Raw genomic sequence first — 25,086 nt, 5'->3', positions numbered from 1 at the left:
GATCACAAGTCAAGGGCTATATTCCAATCCCTGAGCAAACGGATGTTTACAAAAAGATTGAATTCCTGAGTTGTGTGATAATGACCTTTTCCAGTTACATTTTTCATCAGGTAAGGACCTGGACAAAAGTTGAAGCATGCAGAGTTCTGGCCCTAAAATACAGATTCTGCATGTTATTCCTCATGTCCAAGTCAGAAACTCAGACTATAAGGTATTTAGCATACTTGGCAAATACCTCATTTCAGGGACCTGGTATTTAGTGGGTGTGGTAAACACCTTACACTATTCTGTGCAACTTGTAATCACGTCTAATCCTGTAACACATGCAAAAGTACATTAGACAATGGAACATTCTACAATAAAGAGTATTTTCCATTGATATGGGCGAGGTTCAGGCTTCAAAACTTTTCGAATTTGCTCACAGTTGGGATGCTGGTCTTCTGGCATGATCCAAACCTGCCAACATTTGGATAAGATGAGACAACCCTGTACAAAGCTATGTGTTAAAACGTCTTGAAATACTTGGACAGAAGTTATTGAACATGTGGAAGCTCCGAGACCAGACACCTTGGGACAGGAACGGAAAAAAGTAAGGGATTGACTAGGCCACTGGTCCCGTCACTTTGATGGCAATAGAAACACCCTGATGTTAATAGTAATAGGCTACTTTATCAACATGATAATTACTATTTGTGAAATTACGGTATGATTTATTTTTGTGCAAACTAAAAATCAATAAAAAATATATGTATTTTTTAAAACCTTGAAAGCATCGATACTCACCGGGTGGAAAGCAAGAATAGCCAGGCCTGCGTATTGTTGGGGTCATTAAAGAGGTTGATCAATCGTTCCCTTTCTGAAGCAGAGGTGCTGCCGTCCAGCCCTGTAAAGGTAAGAGGGGCGAAGGGCCTCAGTCCACAGGATACATTAAGCAACAAACAATTATCCTGCTACGGGTGAGAGCTCTTCAGTGATCAGACAATGGACTACAAAATTATGTCAGATGCACAAACACTGTGAGCCTTTCTTCAACATCTTGAAACTGGTAGCACAGATAATGAAAGCATAGGCCTCTTTGAATGGACACCATTGTTCATCAGCATCATCACTTGATACTCTGCAGCACAATCACAAGCAATGATCTGCCATTGCAGCCCAACTCTAAGCTACGGAAAAGATTATAGAACAACCCTGTATTCCTCCGAACCTGACATAACAATCAGTTGAGGAAACCAAGGTTCTCCTAGACTAATTAAAGTCAGTTGTGTGCAAACTTTAAAAAAGTCTATGCACATCCTATTCCAGTGTTAATTACTCGGGAAAGGAGGAGTACAGATCCTCAAAGGCAGTTCCAAAGCTCTTATCTGTAGAAGGTTTGACCTCTAGATAATTGATTGTGCACTTGAATAGATAAGGGATTCTTTCAACCCTACACACTGGGAAGCCATATACCTGGTTGCTGCCTTGAGCTCGTTACTAATGAACTGTATAAACATTCATTAACTAATAGCAGTCACGCAGCAGCCATTTGCCCGTTATCCTTTTCTGAGTTGCTTGGTTTAACTTGCTTTAGTTTGCTCACAACTCACATACACTTCGTCATCACACTTCACGTTTATCATTTGGAGTACCCCTAATGCGGTATGTAATTATATAAAAAATATATATATATTCTAAAGATACACAATAAAGTTTAGTACTGCATTATACTTTGGAACCTGTGATAATTTACTCCTAGGAAATAATGCTGAGAGAGGAGGTACCTAAACCCTTCTAAAGTTTGTACATAACTTACAAAAAACATTGTTACCTTAACCAATTCTTTTTTTGTTCAAATATCTTTATTATTTAGTTACAAAAGGAATACATTTGTAATACAGAAGCAATACATAAAATACAGAATCAAATATATCATAAGAAGGAATTAAAAAGGATTACATGACAACGAGCTCCTGGCCTGGGATAAAAAGATATCAAAGTTATCATAAAAAAATGTTTAAAAAGATGTCATAACATATACATCTTATAAATTCATCAAATATTAAATATACATCCCTGGAATCTTGAGACAGATGAAGCGTTTACATATCTCTCAGCAAAGGCATGTGTGAATTTGTGTTGCTTAATAAATAAATACATCAGCAAGGGAAAAGAAGTGGAAGAAAGAAAGAGAATGAAAATTAGACAGAGGGAAAGAGAATGAGATAGTACAGGGACATCTGCTACATATCTGAAAAAATTCTAATCTACTTCGTTCCGCCTATTACAGAACTATGGCCTACATATTCCACTTCCAGCCTCCGACTCTGTTATTCTTCAAGCCAAGCCTGTAGAACTGCAACCCGTTCCAATACTAGAAATCAAACCTGGAGTGCAGCTACTTCACCCAATCCCTTTTCTACAACAGAAGTATGGGGCTCTAAAGAGCAGTATGAAAGCACTCCAATCCTAAAGTGTGGCGCTCCACATAATTTCAGTACTGAAAGCACATGGGTTGCTCTGGTAGTGCATCTCATTCCAAACTCCCAGCAATTCTTTTTACTCCAATAAAAAGGCTCCACACTCAGGTTTGCCAGCATTTAATTTCTTAACTGCAAATCTATCATCAATAGTGTAGAAAAGGATTCTACAAAATGTGTAGTAAATGAATCTCAATCCTGACCCTACACATTTTTGCAATACAAACTCTTCATAAATAGTGTGGACATTGCATCCCTGTTCTGACTTGCCATAACCCCACTATTCTACTAGTGGTATACCACAACTCACCTCTGCCAATACACCACAATCTTGTTTCACTTTTTCCCCATTATTTCAGTGCAGGTCACTTACAAAGAGCACTAACAATGGACTTAAAACGTTGCCCATGATGTCTCATTATATACAGGTGCAGATCTCCACACACATACGTGTCAATGTACTTCATTCTATACTTTGAGCACCCGTCGTTTTAACAGAAGGCTGATCATGCACATCACTTCTAGATTTACAATGCAAAATACTTCTCCACCAAATGATGTACCAGTATACTTCCCAAACAAAATCAGCCAACAAAAATGACTGGTAAAATATGAGCAGTGCCAGAATGAGAACTAATACTAAAATAACAATGAAATACAATCAGTCAGGTACAAAAATAACTGCTGCAGTTTTGGTATAGTAAGAGCTCCATGGTTGAGCTGGGAAGAAGTACATCTTTGAATATCTAGTGGCTATTTCGGGTCATGGAGTTTGCGCCTCGTACCTTCCCTAGATCAGCGTGTCTGGGCTTAGACCTCGAAAAAGCATTCAACTTCCTTGGGTGGAGCTAAGTCTTTGAGCTGCTCTGTCATCTGGGGCTGTGCAAGTGCATAGTGAAGCTCATTTGATTACTCTACAGGTGTCCCTCAGCGCGAGTTTGCATCGGGCATCACATTCCGTCTTTATACATCAGGCACCAGGCATGGCTGCCCTCTTTTCCCTTCTTGTTTGCTGAGGCTATGGAGACGATTGCTATCAGACTGCCCCGTGGGGATGAAAATGTGGAGAACCCCATATGAGAGAGAATACACGTCCTATCCCTATACGCCGATGATATTCTGTTATGCCACAAAGATGTCACTGTAGGCTGCTCGGACATCATGTTGGCTCTCTGTGATTTCCATAAAGTGTCTGGCCTACAGGTCAACTGGCAGAAATCCTGCTTATTCCCCCCTTTGTCTCACAGCCAACCTAGCTATGGGTGGCGGCAGGCCCAGCAGGCATCACCATATGGTCCAATACAAAGGCATACATGTCTATCACTTGGACCAAGGCTTGCTTGAGGATAATGTGAGGTGCATGAGGTCACAATAGGGTGTACTGCCCCTGTTTGCATCTGGTACAAACAAGGATAGATGCAATGTGGGCCCAGGATTGAGTAGTACTTTCTTGCTAATTCCAACTGCTAAACAAGACAAAAAAAAGGAGCTGGGCACAGATGGACTTAAAACAGCCCAAATGTTTCGTGATACATGTATATACCTTTTTTGTCACACACAAAAGAGCAAAATAGTCACAGCAGAATAGGAAGAATACAAACTTAATTAAATTCAGTCCTGACCCTACAACACATCTGGATAATAAATTAGGGCTTTAGTCAAATAGTACCTATGTTCTTGTGCGAAAGGATAGTCCCCCATAAATCAAAGTGACATTTGTAAACCATCACTCAAATTTAAACGGTTCTTTGGATCATCATCATGATCTAATACAAGCTCAGATTCAACTTCAATAATTTGCAGAGGCAAAAAAACAATATAATAAGAGTTGAGATGGCGTTTGCTGCATGAGTGCAAATGAAAATATTTTGGGTGCCCTCTGTGTCCAGAAAATGCTGCAGGCTGTGCCTACGGATACATGTTCTTGGGGCTTCATGGACTTAACAAGCGGCAACAAGGCATGCCCATGTGAAACTATGCACAAGACAGGTCAGAGAGACAATGAATGGAAGCACAGTTATCTGAATCAACGTTATATGCAAGGAAAAACTACACAAATGGGTCCACACTTGGCTATGCAACACACCACAGACAATATACATGCATTACACATCCAAGGACAGATGAATGCTAGACTCTAAATCAAACGGCTAACCCGGAGGAAACAACTAACCCCCAAAAGAAAGTATGCAGTTAAAGTGAACATCTTCTTCAAAATGCACTCTTTAACCCAATCAGCAGAGCACCATTCCTTATCTCTATTTAGTATTCATACACACAGACACAACACTTTTATATTAATTAGTTGCATCTCCTGGCAGTTCTGCACAGGGATAACACACTTCTCTGTCAAGAGACCCTAACTAATTGTGCCCTTAAAGAAAACTGCATAGAATGTCTGTATTTTGACCCTGTCTAGCTCTGCAAAATTACCCCCACCTTGAGGTGTATCATGGTTCTCTTCTGTATTTTGATCTTGAATTTCTTTAGAAAAAAACCTCCCTTTTAAGAGCCAAATAAAATTATGCTAACCACACATGATTAGCTATTAGCCCACTCAAAGGAATAACTTCTTCACACCAGAGACCTAATATTAAATATTGCATATTCTCCTAGACCTCTTAATGGCCCTTGGAAACAGATCACTTTACTTAAGTCCCTGAGACTAGACGCCCCAATGACTCACTATGTTACCGCTCCCTACAATTAATCCACAGAAAGAGAGAAAGATCCCCACTACCTATTGCCTCCTGAAAGACTCACTCATGTCACAATCCCTAGACCCACCCTCTTATTAATGTATTACCTCTAAAGACCTCTAATTCCCTACTAACACTGTTAACATCCTTTTTCATTGCTCAATAAGAACAAAAACTCCTTGTGTTAGGATGGATGAGGCACACTCAGTTAAAGTTCCCCACTGTGTCCTTAACTCGCCCTTGGCCTACATTGGTTTGCTGTGTAGTGTGGCACAGAACTTGAGTGGTATATCTGCGCTGGATGTATGTGTACCGGAGAAGGGTACAATACCGGGATAATGCAGTACTAGGTGCATGATGAATGCATATACTGGATATACGCATGCCTACGAGTGGTACAGTAAATGAAGAAAACAGTGCTGTGCAGTGTGTGTATGCTGTATACATGCACTGGGTGTATGTGGGAGGTGCAATACATGGAGGGCCCTAGGATCCATTTTGGGAGACCCAGGACTGCATGGTGAAACATGAAGAGGAGGTTGCAATATCCGTTTAGAGGGATGTGTGTATTGCTGCATTCCTGTAAGCTGGATGGGATTCATAATGGACAAGGGAGAGCTAGGTTTCCACTGCCCACTTCAGTGCTCTTTGATCAAGTTAGAGGTCAAAAGGTAGGGGCCTGGCTATAGCTCAGAAAGGAGATGGGGCTGATAACAGAATTATGAAGGGTAGGCTTGGGGCCCTGAGCTCACAAATTTGATGCACATATTACTGTGGCTGACACCCAGGTGTGAACTTGAGTCACTCCCATTGCCTGTGTTATAAGGCTATCCACTTTGGAGTCGATCCTGCAGTGACAGACTGCTTTCCAGAGCAAGAGAGAGCAGAGGAAAAGACCACTTAGTAAGAAGTAGACCACCAATATAAACTTCAGTCTTAGACTCTAAATCACATTTGATGCCTGGAAATGGACTATAAAAACTGTCACCTGTCTAGCAGTCAGCCAAACTGTTGAGAAAAGGGGAAGCTCTGCAAGACTTCTGCCTGTGACCAAGACTGGTGGCACACTTGGGCAATGTTGTCTAGCACACGAGGGCATGTTTAGCCTTTATCGTCTTTTCCTGTTTTTATTTATTATGAACATTTGATCAATGTTGGCCAGTACATGGGGGCATGTTTCACTTTATATGATGGTGTTTTCCACATGGTGGTACGTCCCCTCCTTTTAAGATTTTAACAAATCAAACAAAAGTATTTCTAACTAACTGGAGGCAAACGCCTGCTGTCTCCCTGCTGGGGAGGGGACATAAACCAGGGAATTCAAGACCACCTGCTCTAGAGCCTGGAGCAAAAGCGCCTGCTTGCTTGCCAGGACCAGTGTGCCCTGTGAGGAAGAGGAGAGTGTTCGTGGGAGCAAGGTCCAGTGGGCAGCCCTGTCAAGTAGCAACCCTCATATTGGAGGAGGGCCCTTGTAAATTAAGTATTGTGTTATGTTATGTTATATTATCTTCTATAGTGCACGACTCACCCTGGGGCATCTCGGCGCTGCCTAGAAAATATACCTAAGAGCTGAAAGTCAGGTCGGCAGCAAATTTAAAACAAAAAGGCTTTTAGTTGTTTTCTAAAGGTGCTGTAAATCGGTATTTCCCGCAAGGTCATGGGCAATCTATTCCAATAACTTGGAGCAAGATACGAAAAAGCTTTACCCCCTGTGCGGCTCAAGTGTACACGAGGCACCTGTAGAAGTCCTAATGTACCAGATCTCAGATTTCTACATGGTACATGTTTTACCAATTTCTTTTGTAGATAGTAAGGGCCTCTACATATTAGAGTATTAAAAGTAAGGCAGCAGATTTTGAAAAAAGATCTCTTACCTACTGGCAGCCAATGCAGTTCTCTCAGTAAGGGGTCTGAGGGGGAGCCAGCTGGCTGGTTTAAAATCATTCTGCCGCTGTGTTCTGAATCACATGCAATTTATTTAGCAGGGTCCCACCCACTTCAGCTAGCAGGGCATTGCCATAATCTAAGCGACTAAGCACCATTGCTTGAACCAAAGTTCTACGGTGATTAGTAGGCATGTAGGGGAGAATTTGACGAAGTAGTTGTAGACTATAATAGCAAGAGCTCGTTGATGCTGCTATATGATCCTTCATTGTTAATAATTGGTCCAGTTTTATGCCTAGATTTTGACACCTTGTTTAAGTACAGGGGCAGCACCCAATTGTGAGGGCCACCATTCGTCTGTCCAGACAGCCGAGGCTTTCCCCATTAACATGACTTCCATTTTTCCAGGACTCAACTGGAGACAGTTATCAGTCATCCAGTTGGAGAGTGCCAGTATACCCATGGAGAAACAAATTTTCTCGGCTTCTGTATTAGGGCCGATGGTAAACATAAGCAAAGTGTCATCAGCATAAGAAATTATTTCAAAACCGAGCTGTTCTACTACTTTTGCTAGAGGAGCCATATACATATTAAAGAGGGTCGGTCTCAGACAGAAGCCCTGAGGTACACCCTTATCCAGACCCATTTTTCCTGACTGATAAGGACCTAGCATGACGGTTTGGGTTCTTTCAGACATAAAATGCTGCAGCCATTTCAGGGCTGCCCCTTGTATATCACAGGAGGATACCCTCTCCGCAAGCTTTGCGTTCAAGATGGTATTGAATGCCGCGGAGAGGTCTAGGAGGATCAGTACAGCCGATCCTCCTGCAGCCTAAGGGAATCAGTCACGGCCAGAATGGCTGTCTCCGCACTGAAACCAGGGCGAAAGCCCAATTGTGAGGGGTCCAGGATTTTATTGGATTCCAGATATAAGCTTAGCTGCCTGTTTATTATGCTTTCCAACAGCTTAGCCAGTAGAGGTAGCAGGGAAATAGGGCGATAATTGCAAGTTCTTGAGGATCTGCTTAGGGTTTTTTCAATATTGGGCGTACAAACGCTTCCCTCCAAATTGTTGGTATGATACCTGATTGTATAGACTGTATTCATCTCTCCCCTCCTAGAGAGTTTGGACTCCTAGAACCACACTATTCCTGAAAGTCTACTGCTAAAAGGGGTTCCTGGCCCAATTGCTCAGAATTCGTAGTAGGTCAGGCCCCGGGACATCAAGAGTAAAAGGCCTAAACCCCCATTGTTGGGTCCAGTAACTCCTGCTTGCTCTGTGGTAGTCGGAAAGGGGTTGTGATATCTTGGCACTGTGATAGGAGAAGAACTGTTTCTGAAAATAATAAAACTGGACAAGGCTGGGCTTTATCCAGCAGATCTTCAACGTACAATATCAGTTGACTATTTAATGTACTTAAATGGCGTGATAAGAGGCACAGCCTTTTAATGACGGAGAAGGCTTCAGACTTTTTTGCTTAGGCATACCTCTGGCAATTGCTTAAAATATTTGGATTTTCATCTTCCTTTGTTAAGATCATAAACTTCTTTACCACTACCCTAGTACCGTGGTCCAGTTTAATTGAGTTGTGTCTTCATTCATTCCACTATAGTGTGGCATTATGTTGAGCTGGCCCTTTTCACCTCTCCTTTTTTTAAGTCTTGCCTACAGACACCTTTTAGCTGTCTGCTTACTAAAGACTTTTTGAGGAACATACCAAAAACACACTGTGGCCAACAGCCGGTCTACTGCTTATTACTGGTCAAGTTATTGTCACTCATTTGCTTGCTTTTTATTCAATGCAGTTGCCTTCCTCTTCATGTGATCGTCTCTCTCCTGGATCACAGCGTCTTACCATTATTTTGATTGGGTAACTTCTACCCTTTCCACTGCTGAACCTTAAGGAACCACATTTTTTTCTCTTACTAAAAATTAAAACTTACATGAGACTGCATGTGCAATTTTTGTACTCACTTTTGTGGTGCTTATCCCCCTATCAAATATGTGCCCCCCATTTCTCCCCCCTCACCTACGCCCCCACTCAACATACCCTAACCTACAAGAGGTAATCCCCCACTTCAACAAGGAATTTTTATGATGGGGCTTGATCTTAAAGATGCCTACTTTCATATCCCAATCCGCCCTGCCCACTGGAAATACTTGTGCTTCATGGTAAGCAGAAGTACCTGTGCTTCATGGTAAGCGGCCATCACAGTCAATATAAATAATTTCATTTCAGGGTCTCCACAGCCCAAAGAGTGTTCACAAGGTGTCTTGCTTCTGTGGCAGTACTTCTTCACTACCAGATCGTTCAAGAATTTCCATGCCTCAATGATTGAGCAGCAGCTGGCCCCAGTGCATTGCACACATACAAAGAATTAATTTTGTGCTTCACACATTGAGGTTCAGCATAAGAACCATTATATCTCACCTCCAGCCCTCTCAACTTTGGCCTTTTCTAGGCTCCATACTCCAAACTCTTCGCACCAAAGGGAAACCCAGTGAACAAAGGGCCTCTGCTTTCAGTACCTGCTTCCTTTTTTCGGCCCAACCATCTTTTACCAGTGCACACAATTATGCACCTTCTGGGAATTATGGCATCTTGCATCACAATTGTCCCCTATGCAAGGCTACACAAGGCCTTTGCAGGAGCATCTGCAGTTCAATAGTCACAAGTCCAAAGTCAATGGGACAATCTAGGTTTGATTAAGGTTGAGGCACAACTCCTGCTGCAAGAGTGGTCACCCACCAACATGGTGCAATGCAGTCATTTGCAGATCTAGTTCTGCATGTGACAGTTAGCACAGATGCCTCTCTCATGGGCTCTAGAACCCACTTCTCACCATGCACTCACTCCAAGGTCAGTGGTCCTCTCATTATCAAGGTCGCCACATCAAAGTCTTGGAACTCTTAGCTATAGAACTGGCCCTCAAAGACTTTTGTTAACTAATTTGACGGAAAGTGGTCCCAATTAAAAAAGACCGTATGATGGGTATTGTGAGATAATACAGTTTATTTTATGGTGTGGTTGAGCGACCTCACTGTGTAATAAACTCACAATCCCATTTTGGCTTCATTCTTCTTCGTTTGTAAAACCTTACTCAACCCTGGTTAGCTGTGGCTTTGAGCAGTCAGGCTTTAGCAAAATGTCACCAGCTACGTGTAGGAAGCTGGCTCTGCATATACTATACCAAAGTAAGGTATGTTGTGCACAGAGTACAGTGGAACCCCAAAGGTAGACAGAGGTAAAAGTAGATAGCACCTTACTCTCTATTTGTGGTAGTGTGGCTGAGCAGTAAGGCTGTATCAGAGGGTAGTGTTAAGCATTTGTTGTACACACTCAATCAGTAAATTATATCACACACTCAAAGACTGAACTTCAGACTAATTGGTTTTGTATAAAAATATCTTTTAGTTATTTTATTTTCTAGAACCAAGCAAGCCTGGCACAGGTAAGCCATAAATACTTTACAGTAGTAATGCAGTTTGTAAACAGTTTGAATTGCAATTGTACATGCACTTTGATTTGATTACAGTAGAGCTACTAGTAACGAAATGCTTTTGATATACTGTACGTATACTTTGTATTGGCTTTTTAGTAGAATGTCAAGTAGCTTACTTTACAGATGAAGTTTCTTACACAGTGCAGTATACCTGGATACTGCACTGGGATATTTCCTGTAAACCGGTAAGTCAAAGTGTTTTTGTTATTTAGTTACAGTTTTAAAGGGTTTCTTAGATTTTCTAACTCCACACTTATAAACTTTTCACAGAAAAACAGTCAATGTTATCCTAAGGAGATAAATAGGGTTATCGGTTCAAAGGTAAGTATTCGGTTGTAGGAGTTGGTATTCTTGGGGAAGACTCAGGGGTCCCCCAGAGTCAAGGATGCACTCTTGTTACACCCTCAGCGGCAATAGGACGGCCGGGTGCTGAGGCCCAATGTTATCCCATAGGGGGCCTCCGGTTGGTGGCTGCCCATGAGCAGGCCACAAGGTTGTGGAAGCAAAGCTCCTGGACTTAAGCTCAGGGCAAATGGGGGTTCAAGCCAGCACAAAAGGTGCACCCTCAGCGGCACTGGGGCGGCCAGGTGCAGAGTGATGTTTTAGCATTAGGCGCCCTGTAGCCTTCAATGAGGAGTCTCTGGTTTGCAAACACCCTGCAGGCTCTGGGACGAAGGTCTTCTGGGTGCAACCACCACTTGGAGAGGTAAGTTGGGATGTTGGGGGTTGGTTAGGCACAATCAGTTGGGCCACCCAAGGCCGTAGGGCATCGGGTGCAGGGGTGCCTTTTTGGGTTGAATCTTCTTACCAGCTTCTGGTCGCGGTTGGTTGGGGGGGGAGGGCTTCCGGTTTGAGGCTGCAGGCATCGGCTGGAGGTATGAGGCAGGTCAGGGGTTGCCAGATCTCGGGTCAGGATCGCCGGGGAGACCTCCTTGTGGTGTTGGGCCAGTCATTTAATTAATCCCATACTGGCATCAGTGTGGGTTTAATGCGCTGAGAAGTTTGACACCAAACATCTCAGTTTTCAGTGAAGCCATTTTGGTATTGTGGAGTTCGTAGTGACAAACTCCCAGCACCATATACTCTTAATGGCAGCACTGCACTTACAATATCTAAGAATTCACTGACACACTGTAGGGATACAGGGCTCATGCACCTGTACCCTCACCACTGGTTTTGGTGCACCCAGCTAGAGGGGTGACTGATCTATGCCAGGGCAGTGGGGTGTAGGCATAAAAAAGGGATGTATGCATTGCCGACTCTTCACTTTGCTCTGCACCAAAACATGCAGCCTGCAAAGGCAGTGTGTGAGTGTAAAGGTACAGCATCTAGAAGGGTGGAACAATAAGTGCTGCAGCCCTTAAAGGCCTACCCTAGTCACAGTGCCCTGGCTACCTATGGTACCATTTACCAGGGACTGACCTGTGGCCAGAGAGTGCCAATTGGGTTTGGTCTTCAATGCAGATTTAGGGAAAGAACATAGGCCCTGGTAGGCAGGGACCCATGGCACACGCAGTCAAAGCACATCAGCAGTTCAGCAAAAAGTGGGGGCAACCATGCAGAAAGAGGGCACTTTCTCACACTCTGTCATTTGAGATGCCATGAGTGATGTCATAGAACATGCCATGAGTGATGTCTTATGTGAGGTCATAAGCAGGGCATGGAGGGGGGGGGGGGTGAAGTTACAGTTAGCGTTACTGCGTTACTAACTAAAACTGGAGAATTTTCTTTTTTTAAATGTTGTCACTGACAAATTCACCTAACTATAACATTACTTTACCCTTTATTTTTTTCAATGAATTTCTAGTTTTTTTTTCATTTAAATTACATGAATTACTTTTTGAGTGTATGAATGGTAGAATAACTGAAGAATGTATCCTATGTGCAGACATTTTGAAAGGCAATGGATTTTGTATTGTAACATCTCATGATGGGTGTGCGTAGTAGGGTGGGGGGAGGGACTAGCCTCTCATTTCATATCCCTTTCTCAGATGACAAGTGTGCGTGGTAGGGTGTAAGGAGGGACTGGCTACTCCTTTCAGACCCTTCCCTCAGATGATGGGCGTTTGCAGTAGGGTGTGGGGAGGGACTGGTCTCTCTTTTCAGACCTCTCTCTCTCAGATGATGGGTATGCTCTGGGGGTGTGGAGAGGGACTGGCCTTTCCTTGCAGACCTCTCTCTCTCTCTCGCTCTCTCTGATGGGCATAGAAGGGTGTGGGGAGGGACTGGTTTCTTCTTTCAGACCTCTCAGATGACGGGTGTGCCTAGTAGGGTATGGGGAGGGACTGGCCTATCCTTTCAGACCTCTCCCTAAGCTGACAGCTGTATGCAATAGGGTGTGAGGAGGGGCTTGTGTCTCCTTTCAGACATATCTCTCTCGTGACTGTGTGCGCAGTAGGGTGTGGGGAGGGACTGGCCTCTCCTTTCAGGCCTCTCTCTCAGATAACAGGTGTACATAATAGGGTTTGAGGGAAGGATTGGCCTCACTGCTGAGATCGCTCTCTGTAATGATGGAAGAGCCTTAACTCACAACACTTCCCAATTTAAATATCACCTACATTTTCCTCAATCCCGCAGGCTCGCAATACATAAAAAATAAAGAATCTTCAACTCATCACAGTACTTATGTCTTACATACTTACTCTCAATAACAAGGTCCACAATATGCATTTCTACTAGTGGAGAGTATTGAGAACTCATCTATTCCATTTTACTGTTCAAGATCCCGAAATAGTCCAGCTAGATCGTAATATATATATATATATATATATATATATATATATATATATATATATATATATATATATATATATACATATACATATATGCATATATATATACATACACATTTATTTTCGCCTCAGTAGTTGTGCCTTAGAGACCTCTGCAATTCTAGGGGGACAGCATGTCTTTCTGTTGCTTCCTTGTATGGCTTTTTTGCTTCATTCCCACACCACCTGCAACATTTCATAGTAAAGGCGGCCATTTCATTTCTAACATTCAGCCAATCATAGCGCTCGCCGGAAGTTCTGGCTGCGGCAGGAGCATGAAGGCTTAAGGGAAAAACTGTCCTTTCGACCAATCACAGGGTCCATATTTGAATTGGCAGTCTCACGGGGACTCTTGTGGATCCAACTGCCAAAATGTACAATTATTTTTTACCCTAAATTTCTCAAAATCTACAGAACATTATTACACCAAGTCACAAAAACCACAATCCGAGGACCAGGATCCAGCTTCCTGCCAAATTTGGTGTAACTTTGTTAAGCAGTTTTTGCTAAAAGTCTATGGAAAATGCGTGGGAACTTTGTGATTTGTAAACCCCCCCTCATATCGAACTGCGCTTGACAGATCACTCAGAAACTTTCCAGGAAGCAGCTGAGGTGGATGATATTTTTGTTTTTTGGAAGGTTTGGTAACAATTCGTCAAACGGGGCCAAAGTTATTAGCAAACCCCAAAAAACGTTCTTTCTATGGAAAAAGCAGACCTAACTAGTCTGGGGACCTAGCAAGGACTGCCACTAAGTAATTAATATTTATGAAATATATATGTGTTCTACAACAAAGCATTCTGCAAAACTTGGCATCTCAGTGCATACCCTTCGATGCAGTGTTTATTCTGGTAACTGACTGTGTACATGTTGATTTGGTTAGGTATTTTTGCAAGTATCAGTGTCGTAAAACTTGTCTAAGACCCAAAAAGTCGCTCCACAACGCGCAAAAAAACAACACAACACATGATCTAGAGAGCAATAGAAAACGGAGAATATGAGAAAATGTTGATAGGTTTCTTGATGAAAGTAAGATGTACTTACTGTAATAGCTAAGATTCCGCACCCATGTCTGCTCTTCATCACCCTCTGTACCAGGGGATGCCGGCTTGGGCCTCTTTGCCAGGAACTCTTCTATGACAGACAGAGTGGAAAGGCTTTGGCTGCAACAACAAAAAAAATGTATTCATTAATATAAGGGGTCAATTCTCTGGGGTCAATAAACGCCTCAACGCTAAATAATGAAAAGGTAAGTGTGCCTTCAAGGGATTTATTGTAGTACTCAGTTTGTAATATTCTGATTCACAGTTAGATGCAAGATTTATTCTTTGCTTGCCAATTAAATTCTTTTGACCACCTAATTTCCAATAGCGAGATATTTTTGTACTTCTGAACAAATCTCACAAAAAAATATATAAAGGAATATATAGCAAAAACACAGGTGTATATAAAAAATAGATTTTATCTTAAAGAGTTCATAAAGGTACTTGTAAATAACACATGCAATGGAACAAAAAGGAAAAAATATATTACTACATCCTTCACTGTTACAATTGTATACACTTTATCAATATCACAAACAGAAAAGGTTGAGAAAGAAGTGTAAAAGTCGACGTTTCGGTCTCTAGGCTTTCGTCGATGAGACCATCTTCAGGACTATAATGTTTAAAGTGGTTAACCCCTGAGTTCAGTTGTAAAAAGGTTCGGCAGGAGAGTTTATGTCTGCCGTATCTGTTCGAACGATAGTGTTAAACACTGAAAGGGTAGATCTCAGTCTCTCCTGAGTGAAAACATACAGAGAGCAGCGTATTCGCTCTATTTATTCAGAGATTACGTCTGGTTAAGCGTCTTAAATTGCTTCCAGAAAGGTCTTCGGAGTTAGCAGATTTAAGCCTGTAGTATCTTTTGAGGACACAAGCTGGGGGACAATCGTTTCCTCATCAACACCAAACAGGCAGAAATTTGTCAACTCCTTAATTTGCTACTTTTGCACGCTAAGGGATGGAATTCGAAACATAAGAAGCAACATGCAGTGGAATAAGAGACAGGAACTTAGGGTGGTTGTTTTGTGTCCGACGTTACAAACAGGATTTTGCTTCAGGATGAAGGGCTATTGGTAATCGAAAATACATTACCTTGAGGGAAATGGTTAACAATTAAACAAACCAGTTTTAAATGCTATGTAAAATGGGTGAAATGAGAGCTCCAGGTGCAAACTATTATGTGTCAGTGTAGTCATTGGCTTGCTATAATTGAAGCCATGTTTGTCTTCTTGGCTAATGAAAATGACTGTCTTATGAGGCTTAGAGCCTCTATTTCACAGGCAACAGCTATAACAATGCAGCTGCTAAAACGCGAGTCCCATTACCACACACAACATTTACCACGCCTGATTTTAGAACTCATATGCCTTTACCACACATGCCTTTACAATGAATTTCGTTCTAAAGGCATGAAAGGTAAAGGCATAGGCAGTTTAAATGTATTAGGTAAGTATAAATATATATATATTTGGGAAATGTTTATTATAAGGGTTTAGGGTGAGCATTTTTAGGGCGGGTTCGGATTGCGTTTTGAATGTATTAAATAAGCATCAAGACTTTATGTATATCATATATATATATATTTATATATTAGGTAACCGTTTTTTTAAAAAGGGGGTTAGGGTGAGCATTTTTAGAGTTCAGGGAGGGTATGAGATTTTGGTGACAGGGGTCATTTTAGGGTGGGTGTCATGGGAATTTTGGGGGTTTAGATTGTGTATGGGCAGTGGGGTATATATATATATATATATATATATATATATATATATATATATATATATATATATATATATATATATATATATATATATATATATATATATATATTTCTCCGATCCCTCGTAGTGCAAGCAAAACAAGGATTGACGACACCTCGTACTGGCCACAGATACTTTATTGTGTCAGCTGTTTCGGACGCGTTTCGCCTGACCAGCAGACTTGATCAGGCTTCACAGCGTCGGGGCAGCTTCGCGGCTGGAATGGCAGCTTAGTATTCTAACAAAGGTTGTCCCCATAAAGATACCACATACGAGGAGGTAAACACTCGTCAGTTACCGGCAGCAGCAGTATCCGCATTTCACCATGATTCCCAATCAAATGCCAGCGGCACCCACTGGGGGTTGGATAAAGGAACTACAAGTAACATGAGGCTTTGCAGCTTACGCCCACTGTGGCGGGACTTGGACTAACTCAATAAATCAATGTTCCAAACAAGCCTGCTGCCTCAGTTTGTTAAATCGCCAGTGATCAAGGACATATGGAGTGTCTGAAATGCGTTTGGCATTTGATTTGGAATCATGGTGAAATGCGGATACTGCTGCTGCCGGTAACTGACGAGTGTTTACCTCCTCGTGTTTTGTATCTTTATGGGGGCAACCTTTGTGTGTGTGTGTGTATATATATATATATATATACATATATATACATATATATATATATATATATATATATATATATATATATATATATACACATACATATATATATATATATATATATATACATATATATATATATATATATATATATATATATATATACATACATATATATATATATATATATATATATATACATATATACATATATATATATATATACACACAAACAGTCCTAGTCCCGTCCAGTAATGACGGAACCAAAAGGTCAAGACCTCAACAGCCTCACGCCCAGCATAAGAAAATAGCCTCAAAATGAACAGGAATCCGAAAATGGATAGCAGGGAAGACGTACATTTACATAAAGATACATATATATACACACACACTTATTTCTGCATGTGTAAATATATTTAAAAAAACATACACAAAAAAGTGGTTTTGCCTACCTGTACATTTTTCTTTTTTTACAAAGAATATGCCTTTACCACGAAAATGTAAGTATTTTACAGGAAAATAGAAACCGTTTGTGTGTGTATATAATATATAAATATATATTTCGTGTTTATACTTACCTGTAAAATACTTACTGCCAAAATGTTTACCATGCGTATGCCTTTACCATTCATGCTTTTACAACGAAATTCACTGTAACGGCATTAGTGGTAAGGGCAAAATTGTTGTAAACATGTGTGTAAAGGTTATGTGTGGTATTGGCATTCATGTTGTAAGGGTCATGTTGTACCGGCATGTGTTACAATGGGATGCATGGTTCAGTCATACATTCCTCTTTCACATCTTGGCTCTTAGAAGAAGAAAATGTTGATTAGCTTTGGCAGCAGAAAACTTTATTTTAGTGTTACAACTGAAGGTCCCTCTTCTTCTATTCTCATGATCTCAGGCTCTGGCACCTGTATACTCCCTTTGTCTGATTAAACGTTTTGACTCCCATTAGAGGCTTGTTTGTAAAATACTATATATTTGCAGAATAGCACTTACTTACATTACAGTTGCTGGAGGACCTCCTTGCATACAGATTCTGTGAATAACATTTTTCTTTGATCAATAAACATTTTAATACCTTAATGGAAATGAGTGCAGAGTTCATTTGGCATTTGTGCCCAGTGTGCTTGAATAGCACCCTTCAAATGGCAAGTGTTTGATTTTTAGATTAAAGCAGAAGGGAGGTACAGGAGTATTTGGCATTTCTGAGGCACTGTTTTTTGGAATTTGGAATTGTCTACCTCAAAGCAAATGCTACAGTCAGTATTGTGTGTGTGATTGTCAGTTTCACAACTGAAAGCCAGTGGAGGGCAAATCATGGTGGGAAGGTGTGATGAGAATGTCTTACACCAAGGACAGTCAGCCTAACTCTAAACATTCTGAAGTATAGCTAGAGTCTGCTTTATTAGCTTGAAATAAACACCGCTTGGAGTTACCAAGCAGCACTACTGCTACAATGAAGCACTAGGAATGGTGTGATTTTGAGACACACTGGAACCAGAAGGATTTTCCACTTTGTTAATCATAGGTCTATGGTACATACTTTTTTTTTTTTTTTTTTAAAACCTTTATTGAGAAAAAATATCAGTACAAGCGCAGGCCTACAACCACACAGGCCGGCCGCAAAATCAGGAGAGTCAAAGAGGAGCAACATCAATGTGTACGGTAACAGGAAGAATACAGGATAAACGCGGAATAACATCGCTACGTAGTAAGCGCCAGGATAAGAAAGGTTTCATTTTATAAGTTATAGAGGAGGCAACGGCCATATCTACAGGGCGTCATGCAACATATACAGAAAAAGAGGGGGGGGGGACGGGAGGGATACAGCCCCCCACGCAGTCAGATAATCACCGTATTGCGAGACCCAAACACAGGTTATGCCCCTGAAGGGGCCCCAACATAAAAGACAAATCATAGCAAACAATTGAATGGGACGCCAAATAGACAGCCCTCCAGCCCCGAAACAGGAGAAAGTGCCGACACTTACGAAATGAAGGAGACAAAAAAGAAAGGACATAGCCCACCCCCTGGAAGAAAGCAAAAAGGGACCATAGAATAAAACAAACTAAAATAACAAACTACCCTCCCCACCCTACATCACTGTAATGGCTATGGCCTACCCCACTAAACAGCGTGCCTGTCGCCCAGAGTCACCCGAAATATAGAAGAAGAAGTATATAAAAGAAAGAAAGAGTGGAGGAGGAGAGAAACAGACCCGCTCTTGAAGAGCATTATTCAGGACGCCCAACCCTCGACCCCATCAACGATACAGGATAAACTCCGAACATCCCCGACTAATCATCAGCAGCCCAGCGGCACGAGTAACAACAGTCAGAACATAGGAGGAGACACCCCCACCCCACCCCCCCCCCCCACCCGGCGTAATGACAAAGTCCCGTTTCATAGTACCGTCCTTCACTTCCAGTCTCAACAGTATACAGCATCACGGTGATTGAGAGGGAAAGATCAACCTTGTCCCCGGCGATCAAAAATGTCGACGTGGTCCAGTAGCACCGTAGCCATCTTGAATGGAACAAGCAAACCGTGGAACCCCAGGAAAGCAGGATATCGTCTCAGTAAGTCTGCCCAATCCACTGTCAGGCGCGTAGCAGCGATAGAAATGTAGACATCACCCAGGAACAACCTGCCCAGCCCAGACAGCAGCAGCAGCCACAGGAGAGCGTAGAAAGCGCCGATAGTCATCAAAACTGGAGTATCCAAAGATGGCGTCCGTGGACGAGACCCCACACAGTGAGCAAGCACCCAGACATCCGACCGATGTCTCCCCGTCACGGACAGAATTGGGGGGGCCTCGAAAGCGCAGATCACTAGTCTCGCCGGGCACACCAGGGCAGGCAGTCCACCATCGCCGGGCACAGGATGAGACTGAGCGCCACACGGTCGCAAATGTGCATGGGTAGGCAAGGGCATAACAGTGAGAATCGAATCCAAACTGCGCTCTAGGTCACCGGCAGTCGCACACACGGCAGCGTGAAAATCATCCAGGGCCATCAGAATATCCAGAAGTCGCACTGGCGCCACAGGAGGGAGGGATGCAACGGAGCTTCGCACGCGGGGCGTAGAAGTTTGGCGCAGTCCACAAGGTCCGCCATACATTTCACCATCACCAAGCTGTGCACCTCGCCCGCACACCGTAGAACACCTTCGGTCCAGGGGTACAAAGGGAACACCGCCCAAGGTGTACCGGACAGGCGTAAGTGCGGCCATCGGAGCAGCCATGGCAGCAATTATATCCAAGAATCATGAAAAAAGGGGCTCCGATGACTCCGTCCTCAAGATGGTTCCCCCTGCGTCGCGGAGCGAGATCAAAGGCGCTCAGAGACATACAGGAGGACGGGCGGTGAAACAACGTAGCAATCGCCTTCAGTGTATCCCCTGCGGATTAAGAAGCCGAGCGGTGAAAGGAGACACACGGGATGCAGCCGCGGCATTCTGCCAGCCGGGCCAGTCCAGTGCCGACCACAGCGGCCGCTGTAGTATGTGCAATGGCGGCCGCACCCAGAGAACAAAGACCCGTCCACGCCGGGCAGCGCCAGGAGGAGGCGAGGGCGCCCCACCGCTGTCCCCGCATGGAGCTGCGAAAGAATCACACCATCGGAGTCGGGGCCCCCTCCCGCACCCGAAATCAGAACTGATAATCAGGATTCATGTCTCGATAGGATGCGGGGCGGGAGGGAAGCGCGAAGGTCGGCGGAGCCGAGGGATCAGGCGGCCATCGCGGCTGCAGGCTAGGCTCCTCCTATGGTACATACTTAAAGTACATGTTCACAGATACATCATGGGACGGACAACCACAGACAACCGTTAAATTAGGCAGAAGAAACAGAAAAAAGAAAAAATACTTTAAAATAAATAGGTTTTCAACACTTTCCTGAAATTATACAAGTCTGATTCATAATGAAGAGGCAGAAAGAGGACTTCCAGCTTTGGCTGCAACAATCGGTAATGCTCTATCTAAGAATTTACAAGTGTGGGATGGAGGAACAGAGAGCTAAAATGAATGTGTATAATGTTGATCTAATTTGGGAACACAGAAAGATTTTTTTTAGCTAAAACACCTAAAGTGTGTTGACATACTGACCCATGAACAATGAACATAGCTGTGAAGAAAATTATAACCTTTAGTGGTAACCCGTGGGGCTGCAAAGTACAGGAGAAATGAGTGTTCTAGCAGCGTTAAAAACCAGTCTAGCAGCTGCATTTGGTACTTACAAGAGTTCATGAAAAAGAACATCAGTTGGAGGTAAAGAGACCGCATTACAATAATCTAGACTTGCATGAATTAAGACATTTAGAAAGGTTACGTGATAAGGAGGATCAATAAATGGAAAAAATTATAATAACATTTAAGATTGTAAGACACATTTTTAAAATAATTTTTAGCTGAGCTTTTAATGATAATTTACCTTCAAGCTTTCCTTCTAAATTATGGACAAAAAGGAATGTGGCAGGACACATGCCAAGTAAGGGAAACAGGAGATAACACTTGAGAAGAAACACAAGCAATTCACTTCCACTAGGATTGAATTTTAGTAAGTGGGTGGACATCCACCAAATAATGATGGACAAAGACTTGGCCGGCACAACATGCTCTTCCCAAAAGAGAGAACATTGTAATTGCCAATTGAACAATCAGTTGGTTGTCATTGGCGAACATATAAAAGGTTCCAAAAGCAGAAACCCGAGCCGAAGGAAGTAAGTACGTATATGTTAAACAGCGTATGTAATAAAATGGTACTTTGGGGGGCACCACAATTGACATGCTTTAATCTTGCTCGGTGTGGCTCCAATTTGGCTACAATCATACAAAAAAGATGTGAATCATTCTAAAGCTCTAACAGCTAGATTTAATATAGTATACTACTCACTGATGGTCTGTTGATATTTATATGGTTCAGCAATATCCCAGGAATTATTCATTTACTGTGCTTAAGGACTGCTTCAATGCGCCTTTCAACCACAGTGTTCTAGGTAACACGTGGAATTATCAAGGACTGTTAGTTATGTTAGTAGGCTCCATGGTTACAGGAGAGTATAATCCTAGTTCTGGTATTGGTGAATGCCATTTTACTCCTAGGTTAGGGACCCAAATACACTGGGCGATTAAATGGGGAGGTATCTAGCCAGAGATGGGAGCTGACGTAGCACTTCAGACTCAGAAAGAAAGTGAAGAAGAAAACATGACTATAGTAGCAAATGTCAGTATTGGCTCTAATAATGGAAACTCCAAATTGTTGCTGCATGCTCACGGCCACTGTGGGAAGCCGGACAATAGTGCCCAGTGAGAGATCTCAGAACTCTGGTTGCCAGTGGAACACTTATTCTGCCTGGGGAAACTCCGGAGGTCAAGCATTGGTGCAAACGTCAGCAGGCGGCTTCTTAGGTGAGCAGACCAGGACGTGAGAGATGGGATGGACGGACTGTCCTCCAGGGAGCAGAGACTAGGCACATCACTCAGGTGGTCACTGCAGACGAGTGCTCCTCATTCCGCCCACTGTCATTATTGAATTTAGATACCAAAATATACACTAAGATTCAGGCCAATCACCTTGCGCCGCTAGTTCTGAAATTGGCCAGCACAGAGCAGGCGGGATTCATCCCGGGGCGTAACCTAACTTATAGATACTGCACTACCGATAATAGTGGGAGGTGATTTTAATTGCGTCCTAGATCCAACACTGGACGGGTTGGGAGGCCCTCATCGGCGCACTTCGGCCTCAACAAATTCCATCACTGATTCTATCATACGTCTGGATTTGGTTGATGTTTGGCACACTCGTTTCAAAGAGCAGTTGGGGTACACACATTACTCTGCCCCACGTAAGCTTTATACGAAAATAGACTACTGACACAAGCGCTTTACCCAGAGGTTAGGGAATGCATGGAACACCCCCGAACCCTATCAGACCATGCACCAATACTACTGGTGCTACACAATCCACAGAAGAGATTAGCCCCATTTACATGGAGGTTCCCCCGCTATTCACTGCTTGATAGTGCATTTAAAGCGGACATATCCGAAGCTGTAAAAGACTTTTTTGCAAACAATGTTGGGCCAGTACCTAGATTTTCCACAGTCTGGGAAACTTTCAGAGGCATTGCAATTTCTAAACACTCGCAGGAGCTGCGTGCCATCAGAGGTCGACAGGATAGCCTGAAAAAACGCCTGAGTGAGTTAGAATTGGGGTAGGGGCGCAGAGGAGAAGCCAATAGTGTTGAAGAGTTAAAAAAGACATTGGAGGAGTACCACGAAGTGGCCGACACTGAAGTCGAACATATGTGCAAATAAGCTGTGGCTAGAGTCTATGGGGAGGGGGAGCGCCCGGGGGCCAGCCTGGAAACACTGCTTCGTCATAGGAGAGAGTCCTCAACGATCACCGCAATTCGGACAGATGAATGGGAGTTGTTGACTGATCCTGAAAGTATAGCAAACCATTTTGGTCAGTATTAAAATGAATTATATCGCTCTTGCGCAAATGTAGACGAAAGCAATGTTCAAGACTACCATGCACATAAAGTTACCTGGCTCACGAATGAACATCGTGAATATCTGATGAGACTGCTGGAGACTTGGGAAGTTCAAAAAGCCCTAAAAAGTATACGCCCGGGAAGTGCCCCGGAGCAGGACAGCCTAACAGTGGCTTTTTACAAAGAGTTCAGGGATCTACTAGTACCTTCATTTGGTAACCCTATTTGAAGAGATTAGCGAATCAGGTGAGATGCCCCAACAATGAGAGAGGCATTGATATTCACTATTCTGAAACCTGGTAAGCCTTCGGACGAGTGCTACTCATTCCGCCCACTGTCATTATTGAATGTAGATACCAAAATATACGCTAAGATTCTGGTCAATCGCCTTACGCCGCTAGTTCCGAAATTGGCCAGCACAGAGCAGGCGCGATTCATCCCGGGGCATAACCTAACTTACAATTTGCGTACCTTTTTCGGGACAGTACAACAGATTAAAGCTTCTGCAGTCTTTCTAGACGCAGAAAAAGCGTTTGACTCTGTAGAATGGGCATTTATGGGGGCGGTACTAAGGAGGATGGGGGTTGGTGAAAGATTCATGAAATTGGTGGCATTTCTGTACACCTCTCCTTCTGCAAGAATAAGTATTGGGGAAATGGTCACTTCTTGAGTTAAAATATCTGGAGGCACCAGGCAAGGTTGCCCACTATCTCCTCTCCTATATGCTATAGTAGCAGAGCCCCTTGCCAGTGCACACAGGGAATACCTTGGATTCTGAGGAATCAGATTTCCTAATTACAGTCTAATAGTGTCATCATATGCCGATGAGACTCTCCTATATATCAGAAATCCAGAGGCTAATCTGTCCCCTGTTTTCAGAGAAGTTGCTAGTTTTGGGGAGCTTTCTGGATAAAAAATAAATTGGAATAAGTCCATAATATTTCCTTTGACAAACGCACTGCTCCCTTTGAATTGGGTTTCCCCTGACTTGGTTTATAGACCCGGTACCCTACTTAGGTGTACCGATTCATACAGACCCGGAGATAATTTTCAGGGAAAACTAAGATAGGGCAGTCACTAAACTCGAAGAGGATGTGGACCGTTGGACACGTCTGCCTATCTCTCTGCTTGGGCGAATATCGCTGATGAAGATGATGGTCTTTTCAAGGTTTTTGTTTGTATAAATATACCCATGGTCCTTCCAGCTCATTTTTTAAAAATGAATTACCTCAATATTTAAGAAATTGGCATGGTCTGGGAAGCAGCCACGAGTACAGTTGAAGACCCTTACCCTTCCCTTCAGTCTGGGCGGGCTTGGAGCGCCGGATATGGACCTTTATTATTGAGTAGCACAAAGCTTGCATGCATACCATTGGCTGCATCAGCGATTGAACACTCCTCATGTACACGTAGAAAAGATGGAAGTCGCCCCGTCAATCACCTCTCTTGCTTGTTCCGTTCTCCCGATCATCGAACAGGAGTCCTGGACTCAATTAATACCACAGTGCATGCGTGGCACGATCTGATGAAGAGACAGGCGCGCACTATATTATATTCCCCAATTACTCCGCTGGAGTGGTGCGGTTGGCTGCCCATGAGAGGAGACCGGGCAGCGGTTAAGGCGTTAAATACTATCAACATTACTAAAGTTGGTGAGCTCTTTCTGGAGGGTAGAGTGCCCAAGTGGGCTGATGTGGAGGCTGAAAGTCAGTATTACAATTTCATTTTCATAGGGGGCACCACGCCATGCGAGAGTTCCAAGGTGATGAAATGGCGAAGCCACCAGAAGTAGCTCCTTTCACTTTAATATTAAAATTTGAGTCTCCTTATAGACTGGTATCTAGCATTGATGG

General features: G+C 42.9%; 1 protein-coding gene across 2 annotated transcripts in view; it reads right to left on the bottom strand.

The window, feature by feature from the left end:
* Window positions 1-25,086, bottom strand: part of RAD54L2 (RAD54 like 2) — a 796,737-nt gene that overhangs the window by 253,113 nt on the left and 518,538 nt on the right. For both annotated transcript variants that reach the window (XM_078661273.1, XM_078661274.1), the window contains exons 14-15: window positions 14,362-14,480; window positions 784-883 (exon numbers count right to left, since the gene is read on the bottom strand). In XM_078661273.1, coding sequence (XP_078517399.1) covers window positions 784-883; window positions 14,362-14,480 — 219 coding nt within the window. The remainder of the gene's footprint in view (window positions 1-783; window positions 884-14,361; window positions 14,481-25,086) is intronic.

This window comes from Lissotriton helveticus, chromosome 9, assembly GCF_964261635.1.
Source record: "Lissotriton helveticus chromosome 9, aLisHel1.1, whole genome shotgun sequence".
Lineage (NCBI taxonomy): Eukaryota > Metazoa > Chordata > Amphibia > Caudata > Salamandridae > Lissotriton > Lissotriton helveticus.
Note: the sequence above shows the minus strand (reverse complement) of the source record. Positions and strands in the feature narration are given on the sequence as shown.